The sequence below is a fragment of the Thunnus albacares genome, chromosome 6, assembly GCF_914725855.1.
Source record: "Thunnus albacares chromosome 6, fThuAlb1.1, whole genome shotgun sequence".
Lineage (NCBI taxonomy): Eukaryota > Metazoa > Chordata > Actinopteri > Scombriformes > Scombridae > Thunnus > Thunnus albacares.
In genome coordinates, this window is record NC_058111.1 from 30,933,882 (window position 1) to 30,948,021 (window position 14,140).

Here is a 14,140-nt window from a genome sequence, read left to right on the forward strand (position 1 = left end):
TGATGATAAATGAAACAGAATGAAAAAAAACAGGGCCAAAGTGTGAAAACTATAAAAAAAATATAATTTATTATTGCTTTTCATTGCTTGACTCAGTTTGTACAGTGACAAAGCATTGGCTACAGGGGTTAAACACAATAACAGGAGATATAACATCTCTCTGACAGTTTTTTAGGAATTGAACAATATAATCTTTACATGGGTATAAGTATTCAAGAGCTATTTAATTAGATTGCAAAGGTTAAATAGCACTGTAAGAGGTAACAATGCCAGGATGTTGCAACTAATTCCCTGAATCATGTGGAGATATTAGTGTTACACTAAGAAGAGTTCAGCAACATTGCCCTTTACCCAGCATGGGATGTTTGTGCAAACAGCTCTTCACCTGACTGCTGAGGCCAAAGTAAACATTTTATTCCAGTAAGTAAACCTTTGTGGACTGATAGAGTCCTCAAACACTGGTGATGGGCTACAACACATGAAAAATTTTGCTTGCTGTTTAAAGTGGTGCAACAATAAATACACTACACACTTGTATTTGCAAAAGATATAATAAAAGACATTGTATATAACAACTTTTTATGTTTTTTTTTCTAATCATTTACATTATCTTTTAATAATTCCTTATGTTTACCAGCCAGAATGAGTGCTTACAGTGAATCAAAGTTCAGTGAGCGACTCCTGCACAGGATACTAATACAGTGATTTTACCATCACCTTTGGGCCAAAACTTTAGGGGCCTTCTTTCTTTTATGCAACAATTATCATTATGTTAATTGTTAGATGTTACTTATGTAGTTATTTTGTGGTTCTTTTAATAATTATAATTTTGTTTGTGAATATGGGAATAGGCACAACGACGGGACAGTATCAATTTTCATGGCCATAAGCTGAGTCTTGCTTATGTGCTCTTCAGAACTTTGTCTTCCAAGGTTCCTTGTCTCAAAGAGGTGGTACTGATACTAGTATGACACATTGTGGATTAATAATTAGAATGGAAATGAATTAGTGTTAAATCACATTATGCGAAACTAGGGCTATTGTGAGCAAGGTTCACGACAATCTAAAGCTTATATTGTAGTTAATAGATACAGTATATACACATAGATACCGCATCCCGGGCTGTGGGATGTGTCTCAGATGCCACCATGTGTCCAGTTTTCTGGTTGCTCTCTGCAGTAGAGAATACCAGATTTTGTGATGCATTTGGATGTTCTAAAGAAAGAAATGCCAAAAGCAAGGAACAAGGAATAAATTAATGGATATGAATGAATTTGTAGCTTCCATTTATTTGTACTATTTATTACTCCATTTATTGACAGCAGTGTCCAAGCACCTACCTGATGATCTCCCTCAAAGAGTAAATGCTACTTTCAGGTTGACTAAACTTGTGTGTGTGTCTAGGTCATTCACTATCCCCCAGGTTGATAAATATGCCCTGTCTCCCTCTCTAAGGAATTTTTAATTTTGAGAGGTCATTAAACTCTTTGAAATCTGAAATTACAGAGTTGAACTTGTTAGTGTTCTTTATTTCATTGAATGTTTTACTTTGTAGAAGAAAGTTAATCTCTGTCTCAACCTCACCTTGGTTAGGATCAGTCTCTGCTTTCTATCTCTGACAGTAAAGAGATATTCTGCCAATTCATAATCTCTTTTTAGGGCAAGATAACGTTCTAATATATTTTGGCTTTTAGTTTCTTCTTTCCAATGTGCCAAATAGGTTTCTTCACATTGAATTATAGTTTGGTTTACTCTGATTGTTGTTTGGAAAATAGTGTTGGTGTGAGACTGGTGAGAGTGTGTCTGAGAGAGTGCAGTTAGTCTCAGCACCAGCTGACATAGGGGATTCTTTTCTGGGCTCAGCTCTTGAGTTTGGAGGGCTTTGGAATGGAGGGTATCTAGGAGGCTGGGTTAAAGGTGATTAAAAAAAATTGAGTGCTCTCTTTTGAATGTTACTTATCAGTGGGTATCTGCCTAATTCTGCTCTACATGCATTTGTTGGTGTTTTTCTGTGTATGTGTAAAATGTATCTGCAGAATTCTGCATGTAAAGATTCTGTTGGATGTTTGTTTGGTATAGCTATGATGACTCATGACATGTGTCTTGGTCATTTTGCCCAGACACTAAGTGATGCACCTCAGTAAGGGCATTATACACTGCTTAAGGGATCTCAAGCTGGCTTGATACTGTGCTGAGTGCAACCCGTTCCTGTAAACAAATAAACTTTGGGTAATATAGGTCTAGAGGGGCACGATCAAGGTAACTTGATAGTCTGATGTAGAGCCTCTCCAGTAAATGATTGAGCAGCAGGGAGGAGGGAGGGAGGGAGTCAGGAGTCAGGGGGAGTTTTCGGGAATGCAACATTGCAATACATTGCATAAAACAAATGTTGCGTCCTCAAAACGGAGTAGGGATACTTTCCATTTTCTTGTGACAACTTTTATTTTAGGCTTGGTTCAGTTACAAAGTTCGTTTTTTCTTAACAACAGAGAAAAACTTCCGGGCCACAAAAACAACACACTTTTTTTTAGAATCTCTCTTAAAGGGGCAGCACTCAAACAAATGCAACCTCCTCTAATGACAAAATATGACACCATTATAGCCATGTGATGCCTAATATGTTAGCAGAAATGTTAATAGAATAAAAGAATATATAAACATCTATAATTCCACTGCAAACATAAATTCAAGACAACCTTTTGCCAGTTGTACCTTTTTCTTCTAGGGCGCAACACTCTCCCCGACTAAAAAAAAGAAGGAAAAAGTAATAAAATACCATTAAAGAAAGAAAATACTGGCATGTCTTTTTTCCTTTTCAATATCTATTACACTACCACTGTGAATTAATACATCAACAACAAACACAAAACCAGTAAACTGGGTGGCATACAGTTATAGTCACACTACCGAGTACTTCCCAGACTACAAAGAACGATCACTGGAGAAATAGCCAAATATCTTACGCCTGTTTCAGTGTACTGACTTACTTATTGGTACATTGGTAGGCCTCCCAAGTCCTCTAAGTCACAAATGGCAAAAGCTACCATTCCACCTTGCTTAATACATTATTGTATTATACATGCCCTGAGTTGTAGTATTACTTATTACTGATGTAGAGCTCTAAATTCTGTTACACATCCTCTGCACATCATACTAATATTCTTTTATGTACTCCATTGTGTTTGATTTTCATCATCTCAGGTAAATAAACCTTTCAAATGACTATATCATAACTGTATCACTCAGCAAATGTCCATTCAACACACCATGAACTAAATCTTTTCTTAAGTATTGTCTCTGTTCTTCCCTCACACTATTATTGCTTCACTGATGTGTATGTAGGTTGTCCTAGGTTGTCATAAGTGTAGATAGTTCTTGGTTGGTGCCTCCTTGTGGATCGTCTTGGTCTCCCGACCTCAGAATCTTCCTCTGACACCTCTGCCACGTCCTCTTGCATTTCTGAATCAGAACTTTGCACTTCCTGCTCCAAGTCCTGCTGGATAGTCTCCTCAGCTTGACTCACATCCTGAGCAGGTCCCTTTTCCTCCTGAGCCTGACTCCTCTCATCCTGGTCAGATGTCTCAGTCTCAGCTTCCACTCTCGGATGCTGTTTGGCTCTGGCTACCTGTTTGGGTGTAGGTCCAGAGACTTGGGCTTGTGGTTCAAGACTTGTGTCCTGTGTCAGTTGAGGCATCCACACAACATACTCTTCCTCGCTGAGGCTATCTGAATCTTCAGGATGAGTATGAATCCTTGTTTTCTCTCTTTGTTTGTTTGTTGTTTTTCTTTGTTCTGCTTTCCTCTCTTTCAGCAGTGTAGCTCTCTGTCCATCAAGGAGGTAAGGGCAAGGTAGCAGAAGGTTTCTGTGTAAAACCCTCTCTCAAGTCAGTCCCTTCTCTTTCCTTAACTACATGTACCTTGCTTTCCCAGTAAGCACGGATCTTTCCTGGTCCTCCCCTTTCTGACAGGTTCCGGATCAGTACATGGTCACCAGGTTCAAGAACCGAACTCCATACTCTCTGGTTATAATGTCTCTGTCCTCTTTTGGCTGATTTACTCATGTTCTTTCCTGCAATGTCGTATGCTTCTTGCATTGATTTTTGCCATTTCTCAGCATATCCCACTTGAGATGTCCTATTTTTCTCTTCTTCATTTGGAAACATGAGATCGATGGGGAGTGTTGGCTCCATTCCAAAAAGAAGAAAGAAAGGTGAGAAACCCGTTGATTCATGCACAGTGGAGTTATATGCATGGACAACTTTGTTTAGATAGTCTTTCCAATTAGACTTCTGGGTTTCTTCCAGCTTGTGGAGCATGCTCAACAACATTCTGTTGAAACGTTCTGCTGGGTTTGACTGTTGGTGGTATGGCGTTGTCCTTGAGTGCTGTATGTTGAAACAGAAATGTTAATAGAATAAAAGAATATGCAAACATAAATTCAAGACAACCTTTTGCCAGTTGTACCTTTTTCTTCTAGGGCGCAACACAAACCTGAGATGAAAATAAAATACTGGGTTTCTGTTTATTATGGCGAGTCACGGCACAGCTCCAGGGTAACTCTGATAAATATTACCTATCGCTCACTCACTTAGAAAACACCATTAATCTCATGTTAAATGCATATATCATCATGATATGATTCACCTGCAAAGACCCACCCTGATCTATCATTTTTCTAGAGGGCAAACAGAAGAGAATATGAGGAATCAATGCACATAATATAGTATGAGGGTATATTTCACTAACTAGCAAGAGACAATTGGATAGCAAGCTAATGCAAAAGTGCAATTAGTTAGCTAGCTTACCTTTCAGGAAGCAAGAGGAGCTAATCTGACTAAGAAACATTGATTACCAACGATGTCTGTGGAGATTCTCAAAGATCCAGGTCATGGTTATCCAAGGAGGGTTGAATCAAGGGCAACTGGACTAAAATGAAGATACTTGAAGACATTTCGTATCTCTTCAAGGGGGCTTCTTCAGTTCTGACAGACTGGTGGGTAGTCCCAGGTATTTAACCTCTGCGGGGTCATTATCAAGGTCATAGATACCACTTGGTACGTTAATGCTCCTGGCAGACCATTACTTACTCTTTGACTCTCACCATCCACTGGAGCATAAACAAGGAATTATTAGAATCCTGCACCAATGAGCTGATAATGTACCAACAAGTGCCCAGGCCCAAAAGAAGGAACACTAACACCTGAAGGATGCACTTAAAGCTTGTGGATACCCTAACTGGACCTTTGTGAAAACAGCCACAACATCCAGGAAGAACAATAACCCTGCAGGTGGTGAAGAAAAGAAGAATTATTGCAACATTGTCATTCCTTACGTGTCTAGAGTTTCTGAGAAACTCAGGAGGATTTTCAACAAACACAGCATCCCTGTGTTTTTCAAACCCAGCTACACACTAAATCAGAAACTCGTCCACCCGAAAGGCAGCACACCCAAAGAGAACCAATGTAGTATATGCAGTCCAATGTAGTGAGGAATGCACAGACTTGTATATCGGGGAGACTAAACAACCATTAAGCAAATGCATGGCTCAATACAAGAGGGCCAACTCTGCATGTCAAGACTCAACAGTTAACCTACAACTGAAAGATAAGGGACACTCTTTCAATGACAACAACATGCATATTTTGGATAGGGAGGACAGATGGTTTGCAAGAGTAGTGAAGGAAGCCATCTACGTCATAGAACCATCTCTCAACAGGGGAGGAGGTCTACGACACCACTTATCCCCCAGCTACAATGCTGTGCTTTCATCTCTTCCCAGGATTTAAGAACCATTGACATTTAGCCTCATGTGACAATTCCAACAACTGTCTTTTACAGATGGCCTCAGGTGACTCCAACGACTCTTAACGATTGTCGTTACAACAGCCAGGAGCACTAATGAACCAAGTGGTATCTATGGCCTTAATAACGACCCCACACAGGTTAAATACCTGGAACTCCCCACCAGTCAGTTAGAACTGAAGAGGCCCCTTGGCTGAGAGTCCAGTTGCCCTCGATTCAACCCTCCTCGGATATTGATCACCAACGTAGCTGACAAGTGCGCATATTTAAACTATGAACGAAAGTATAATGGTGGGTGATATCAGAAAACATCAGATGCCATCTTCTCTGTCGGGAAGAGGCTGGAGATTGAAGGATGGAGTTTGTTTTTTTTTTTTTTGAATGGATGGTTGGTGGGGTGTGTGTGTGATGCAGGGCATGTGTGCTTGAAGACACCGATTGCTACAAGCTCCCTGCTCTTAAAAAATAAAATACTCAAGTGTACCACTGTCAAATTCACAATCTGACAACTCTTATTCATCACAATCACAAGGTCAGAAAAGATTGAGAGACTGCTATAAAGGCTATTACATTTGAGAATGTAACAAATGAACAAATGAACACAGGAAAGAAAGTGCCACATGTTCTCAGCAGAGGGCAGCATTCAATCACTCACTTTAATAGTTCAATAAGCTTCACATGACTGACAGTGTGAAGTTACCTTCACACTGCGAGACACACACAAAAGTGTGAGCTGGAGAGATCCTCAACACACTTTTACTAACTTTGCAACCTGTACATTGGCTCTCCAGTGAGGCTGTGATGGTGACGGGGTTTTTAGTGTCACCTCTGCCTTTCACAACGGTGATAAGCATAATGGAGAGCCACACAGGTCACTGGTAAGCATGTCTCATGAATAGGTTTAGAAATATGCAGGGGGGCTTATTGACTTTAGTTCGGAAGACAGCTGGAAAACATGGAGTGGCTTGGAGATTAAAAATGAATTGTTAAAAAAAAATTTTGACTGTGTGTTTGACAGATTCAATACGCAGGATGAGCCGCGGGGTGAAGATGAAGGCCACAGTTTCTATGGAGCTTAAAAATGAAACTGAAAAGCAGGTTGAAACAAAATTCCATATGTCAATGTAGTTAGCACTGATGTGTCATTTTGTCTATGTCGGCCTGTGGCAAGAGTTGCACTCATCTAAGGGTTAAAGGCAAATAACAGAGCAACAGATAAACATGAAAAACTGTTTATTTTTTGTTTTTAAATTAAAGGAAGAGAGACCAAAAACCAACAATGCATTTGTCCGTCTCACAATACTCTTCCACTACTCAGATAGTAGATACTCAGATCCTTTAAGTAAAAGTACCAATACAGCAATGTAAAAATACTTCAAAGGGTCACCAGATAAATCTGAGGGGTCATGAGATGATTAAAACTTCTGATACATAAATTTGTTTTCAGTTTTTGGACTTTTTCTCTAATCTTTGATTTTTGGTGAAATATTGGAGTTTAGAGGGAAAAATCACTCCTTGGTGGAGCTGTTAACAACTCATAGACACCTGAAATGTGACCCCGACTTCACACTGCTTTTTGTAAGATGTCAAAAGCCAAAAAGATTGAAAACCACTGGTTTCATCTTTAACAATGTGTTGTATTTTAAAAGCTTGTTATATTATCCATTGTGTCAAATCTTCATCTGAAAAATCACCAAAGCTGTTGAAGTGAAGTAGAAAGTACAATATTTCCTTCTGAAATGTAGTGGAGTGGAAGTATAAAGTGGCATCAAATGCAAATACTCAAGTAAAGTAAAGTACCTCAAAATTGTATTTAAGTACAGTACTTGAGTAAATTAGTTACTTTCCACCACTGCTGCCTTCCCTACTCATATTGATTCCTACTGAAGATGAAAATCTTTAAGACCTCACAAATATATAATTTGATTTTCAAAAAGGCTCATAAAGGTAATTTCTTAAAACAGCTGGTTACTGTAGTTTTTTACTAAATGTTACTCAAACAGGAGGAAATAGTGCATTTGTTGGGGACTATTTTCAGCAGTGGATGAACATGTCACCCAGTGCAGCAGTGTGACTCATTTACGTGTTTTTTGGACAACAGCGGGGCTCTACGGCACAGAGGAATAAGATATATCTGACTTTGAATACTTGTTAGTTGACAATTTATACACTTCTACTTATTGGTTGACAATAAGAAACATAGACTACCATCAGACATACTGATATTTGCAATTTCTGGTGTGATATTATAGTTCAAATCAGTTTAAAGGAAGATTTAAGGAAGATAGGAGGAATGATTACAATGAGGAAAACCTCTTTCAGTGTTCATGTGGACACCTGACTGTTGTTTTAAGACAGATTTGAAAGACTGTGAACCCATCCTTTAACTTGAATTAAATCAAAATATTTTTGATTTGTTGTCGCCGAACCGACAACAAAGCCAGGTTCTTTCTGCTCCTCTCTGCCTCTACCTCCACCACCACTCCAGACGGCCGTTCACTTCCGGGTTCCCCGCTCAGCGCCACCCGTACATGGCACGTCGACATCACGATGCAGTCAACGGCTTCAGCCCTCTCACAGGGCCAGGTCGTATCCTCCCCTGTGCCTGCTCCCTCCCTGTTCCCCGACACCCAAATGTTTTTTTCTGTCTTCAGCACCCCCCGTCGCTGATCCCCTCGCTCTAGCTGTCGTTAACACTGTGCCCACGAGCACTTTCACGCTGGCGTCCGCCACTCCATCCCTCCACGGCCTACAAAGCCAGGCTTTCCAGTTCTGCACAACCTCAAGTTCTACCACCACTCCAGCCGACCACTCGCTTGCGGGTTGCCTACTGGCACACCGATGATTCCATCCTGCCGCCACTATGGTGCGCTAAGGCCAGGCCAAGGTTTCCCCACGTGCCTGCTCCCTACGTCTTAATTGCCTCGTGTTTTTGTTTCATCCCTGCGTCTATGAGCCGCACATCTTATCACTTCACATGCATTCCTTCATCCCTCATCCCTTTATCCCTCGACCTTCGACCCCCATCCCTCATCCCTCGACCCTCATTCCTTCACCCCTCACTCCTCGATCCTCATCCCTCAATCCTTATCCCTTCATCCCTCGACCCTCATTCCTTTATCCCTCGCCCCTCATCCCTTCATCCCTCACCCCTCATCTCTTCATCCCTTACCCTTCGACCCTCATCCCTTCATCCCTAACCCCTCCATCCTCATCTCTTCTTCCCTCACCCTTCAACACTCGACCTTCATCCCTTCATCCCTCATCCCTTCATCCCTCACCCCTTGACCCTCATCCCTTCATCCCTCACTCCTCAACCCTCATCCCTTCACCCCTCATCCCTCAATCCTTCGTCCTTTCATCCCTCACCCCTCGACCGTCATCCCTCACCCTCATCCCTTCATCCCTCGACCCTCAATCCTTTGTCCCTTCATCCCTCACCCCTCGACCATCATCCCTCACCCTCATCCCTTGATCCCTCGCCTGCTTCTTTTCATTCATTCAACCTTTATTTACATCTAGAGGTATCATTGAGGGCATGCCCTCATTTTCAGTGACATTGACTGACTGTATCAACTGCTTTGCCACAGTGAACGATTTTCACTGCAATCGCTTCATATCGATTCATTGCTTCAGGGAACCTGGTTTTCCTCATCATTAGTTGATACGTAAGGAAGCCACAGAGCTCCCTCCTTCCTAACCCCCTCCGTTTTGTATTTGTTTCATTTTCATCTCATCCTTGTGTCTGCAGGCTGCAAAATCAACCCCTGCACACACATCCCCTCATCCCGGCATCCTTTCCTCTTCCCTTCCTTCAGCTGCAGCTACCTCAGTGCTTTCGGCTCCACCCACCCCTGCAGCTCTTTTCTTCTCTTTCTTCCCATAGCCACCACTGGTCCTGCTGTTACCTCAGCCACAGTCGCACCGAGCCACGGTGCTCCCTCTACTGGACCCACTCCATTTCCTTCAGCTTCAATGCCTCCCACAGTCTTTCGTTCTCTTCACTCAAAGTCCTGACCCTCTTCTGCTTCACCACCTTCACCTGTTCCATTCTCAAGATTAAATCTTCCACCATACACGTCTATGCCAGCAGAACTAACGTCTCCATAAAACTGTCCTCAGGGGCACCATACCTAGCCTTGTTTCATGCACACTTCGGCATGTTATCTGTAAGTCCGAACAACATCTTATGCCAAATGTTCGCCAGTCACTTCAGACTTCCTGGCCCACTACCAAACTCTCCGCACAGGCAACCTGTCTCCCCACATCGACAAAGTCAGTCCACATCCTTAACCGTACTCTGGCCAATTCTTTCGCACTGGAGCCACTTCAACCGCTTTCAAATAAGAAATCCAAGACCACCTGTTAAAATAAAATAAATAAAATTCTCAACCGCTAGATTCCATACCTACCTCAGTGACATTCAAAGAGCCTGTGCTCACTTAGTCCAATGAAGTTAATTTTGGGGGATGACAAAGCAGAAAGCTCATCGAGACATGTCCCCCACCCTGAGTCTCGACCCCTGGGTTCCTAGATGCTCCAGCCTCTTTGTGATTCCATTTGGTCCCCAGTCATCCCCATGTCATCGATCCCCTTCATCCCTCTCCTCGACCCCCATCAAGCCCACCATACACTATCCTCATTCAATCCTGAACCCTCTCGACAAACCAAATAAAACTACTTTTTATACTGTTCAAATGACGTGGTCTTTGTTAGTGAATGATTTAAAATACGAATAATAAGCAGAGCCAGCAATGAGCTATATGAATTCTAAAATTTCGCCCCAAACCCATCGGGCCTTGTTATTTGGAAACTGCTGAATTGCTGCCTTGACCTCATCTAATGTAAAATGTGCTTCTAAATCTGCTACTCCTTCTTTATCCCATTTAGTTAGTTTACTTTCCTCTAAGAACTCATTAATTGTAGTCTGGCTGGCAGACTGTCTCAGTAATCTAGCAAGTAGTTTACGTGGTTTATCACCTACTTCAAATATTTTTTATTTAATTTTTTGATTTCACCTAACAATGCTATTGTTTGGAGGATTGGTATGATTGTTCTAATCTGTGTAAATTAGCCTCTATATCCTTGAAGGCTTCTTCATGTGATTTGCGCTTAGCTGATGTGTGGGATATTATGTGCCCTAAATTGAATCATTCACGTCACCTCTACCATTTGATTTAAGAAAGAATGAAATATCTTCCTCCATCCATACTTCAAAACACCAATCCTTTTGTCCTCTATTATCTAAATTAGCAAACTGCAAGTCTAATGAGACTGGACTGTGATCTGAAATCAGAATAGGGTGATAGGGGACATCCATCATAGCTGAGATGAGTTTAGAGTCAAGACAGAAACTGTCCATATGTGAATATGACTTGTGGACTAGGGAGAGAAAAGAATACTCTCTTCCCATGGGAGATAGTAGTCTGAAGATACCCACAATGTTTAGATTTTTTAATTAAGTTTTTAAAAACTGTCTGGATTTTGACTGTTGCAATGAGGTTGAAAAGGTATTATTTAAGTTAGTGTCAAGAACGCAGTTCATGTCCCCAGCAATTATGAGATTAGTGTGATCTAAATTTGGGATTGAGCCAAAGACTTTCCAGAAGAACTCTGGGAAAAGTTCACCAGAGTCACTGGCGTAGAGTTAAGATGGCCTACCACAATTAAATATCTACCATTGTGATCTACTATCGTTGTGTTCTGAATAAAAGGGATGCTTCTCCTGAGTAATATTGCTACTCCCTTAGCCTTAGCTCCAATATTAGCAATACTCGACCCAGCCAATTTGTAAGAAGCACTGGTTAAACATTGTGCTTAGCATGTGTCTTTTGCAGTAAAATAATATTGGGCTGTAATGACTTAAGATGTGCGAGGACTATTGTCCTTTTTTATGGGATTTCCCAGACCCTTTACGATCCAACTAACCAGTCTTAATGTACTATTGGGTAAATTGTTTCTGGCCTTATGTGTCAATGAGTTGACTGTTTAATATTCTGTTAGCAAACATAACCGCATGACCTGTAATTTTATGTGTACCACCAATACAGAACATAAAAATAAGGAACAACTCCCACTCACCCCCAACAGATATGAGGGGCCTCCCCAAATGACGCCCTTCTCTAGCCTTCCTGGTTCCAACAGGCTGTTCCAACAAAGTACAGAAGAAAGAGACTAAATGGAAAAGAAAGAAAAAAATATGTATATGGCTTATGTACATTTACAGTTAACTGAGTGCTTATATATAATCATACTGCCGTCACTTCAAAAACACGCACACATTTAAATATAGCAGTGGAGGCTGGTCCATAGAGGCAGAGGAGGTTGATCCTCCTCTATTTTTTGAGAGGCAAAAGGGAAATCAAAATATAAAAATGAATATTTGGTTGAAATAAACCATTACCAAATCTCAGTATTTATAAAGTATTTTTTCTCTCTTTTTTGGAAAAAATCCATTGCTGAAATTCTGTTTAAAATGCTTCAACAACGACACCTGCAGGGCGGGAGGAGAAAGAGCAGTGTGTGAAGTAGGGGGGGGGATTGGAAGACATCAGATAACGTGAGTCAGATACAGCTTCTCTCTCTCTGTCTCTTTGGTCGCTAATTTCATCTCTGATGGTTAAATGTCTTAATCTTTCAGGCCACCTTTGCTTGTTATTGTACACATGACTGTTTTCCTACCTCTTCGAGTTTTGATTGAGCCAAGACTACAGTTAATGTTTCAGTTCTGTTTTCACACACCATGCTGTCATGCGCTGTCATCGCCTTTTTGATAGGAAAAACTGTCAATTACAAGAGAAAACAATCATGGCACATACTGCACTGTTTCACAATGTGATTGTAGCATAGTTTTGACACTGGTGGCACTTTGTTTTGAAAATATTCTGCAATAATTATATTTGATGTGCTTTCTTTAGGGGACTCTTACGTGATATACAGTAGTCAAATCTGATCCAATAGTCAGCTCAAATTAATCAATAATACCATCAAACCTCAGTATTGGAATACATTTGGCTGATTGAAGAACATTCATTCACAGTGAGGAGTCTTTTCTCAAAGTAGCCTAAGTCAGTTTTGTGTATTTATCTTTAATAAACATGTAGGCTAGACAATAGGGCTGTTGGTTTCATTCTTTATTTACAGAACTTGAAAATGAAAATACCCCCCCAAAAACCCATAAATAACATAGGCTATATAACATTAATAACATATACAAAAGATAGATATAGCTAAAACATATACACACAATACCTGTTTTATGGAGCTGGGACCTCTTTAACCTCGCATTCGTCACAGCACTCCTGTCTGTCACTGTAGTTCCCCTGCCTTCCCCCTCCTGAAAAAACCTGTGGAGTCAAAGTTTACAGGGCATATTTTCATAAGTTTGTAAGTTGCACCCTGTTGTCTGCAGCTTTGACAGAGAGTATTAAAGACTGAAACTGTGCTTTGTGATGTCATTATCAATGTCCATTAGGCTTGGAGTGCTCAGACTACTTGCCTTCTCTTTATTTAAATATCCAGCTGTATTTTGGGCACTGCTTCAGTTCATACATTTTTCTTAGCTCTGTTGGGCCTCATATGCCCTGTGTATGAGACAAAGGCAGGCCTGCATGTAGTCATAAAGCCTGACTGAAGCCTGTAGGGACCTCTTCATAGTTGATTTTATTAATATTAACAGAAATAAACTGCGGCCCATACTCCAATAAGTGAAACAAGTACACACAAACAAACCAGACAATACAAATACTAAATTAATAAATATTTTTAAAAATAAATTAGTCCAAATGCTTATGAAAAGCATGCTGAACAAGTGGACTGTACAGCATTATAATAATGAATAGAGCCTTTACTGCCTTTTCTTGATTTTTTTTTTTTAATGTATGAATAATGTAAAACACACACACACAGCAGTCTACACATTTACTTGAAAAGTTTATAAACTTTACAAACTCTTGTTAATCAGATGTATTTCATATATATATGTATATGTATACACACACACACACACACACACACACACACACACACACACACACACATATCTATCTAATGAATGTATATAGGCTATATGTATATAGTGCCCCCTCCTGGTAGATATAGGAACCTGCCTCTTTAGATTCATGCCAATGTTTGAATTTACAATAAAAAATCTTGTTCCATGTGCCCCTTTTTAACTTTGAGCACCTGCCCCTCTAAAGGTCTCTGTACAGCCCTGCATTTGAACATAAGAACATAACATAACTTGAACATAAGAAAATAGATAAGTAGCCAACTAGTGTAAAATTACATGACACCGTGGGTTGGTTTTATTGTCCTGTCTCCTGTCCTCCCCAATTTT

At 40.5% G+C, this 14,140-nt stretch overlaps 1 protein-coding gene across 1 annotated transcript; it reads right to left on the minus strand.

Annotated features, from left to right (window-relative positions):
- Nucleotides 1-2,423: 2,423 nt before the first annotated feature.
- On the minus strand, nt 2,424-13,142 carry LOC122984617. The gene is made up of 4 exons (XM_044355187.1): nt 13,054-13,142; nt 12,484-12,584; nt 11,884-11,976; nt 2,424-4,385 (listed from the first exon to the last, which is right to left on the minus strand). The coding sequence occupies exons 2-4, from the start codon at nt 12,562-12,564 to the stop codon at nt 3,831-3,833; spliced, it is 729 nt and encodes a 242-aa protein (XP_044211122.1). The 5' UTR covers nt 12,565-12,584; nt 13,054-13,142; the 3' UTR covers nt 2,424-3,830.
- Nucleotides 13,143-14,140: the final 998 nt, after the last annotated feature.

What these genes read in the sequence shown, in the direction of transcription:
- LOC122984617 (XM_044355187.1), bottom strand. Translation starts at nt 12,564, where the DNA reads ATGACAGCGCATGACAGCATGGTGTGTGAAAACAGAACTGAAACATTA. An exon ending in CTCAATCAAAACTCGAAGAG is followed by an intron (nt 11,977 to 12,483) that starts GTAGGAAAACAG and finishes TTTTCCATTTAG; the next exon opens with TCTCTTTCTTCTGTACTTTG. An exon ending in GCCCCTCATATCTGTTGGGG is followed by an intron (nt 4,386 to 11,883) that starts GTGAGTGGGAGT and finishes TTCAACATACAG; the next exon opens with CACTCAAGGACAACGCCATA.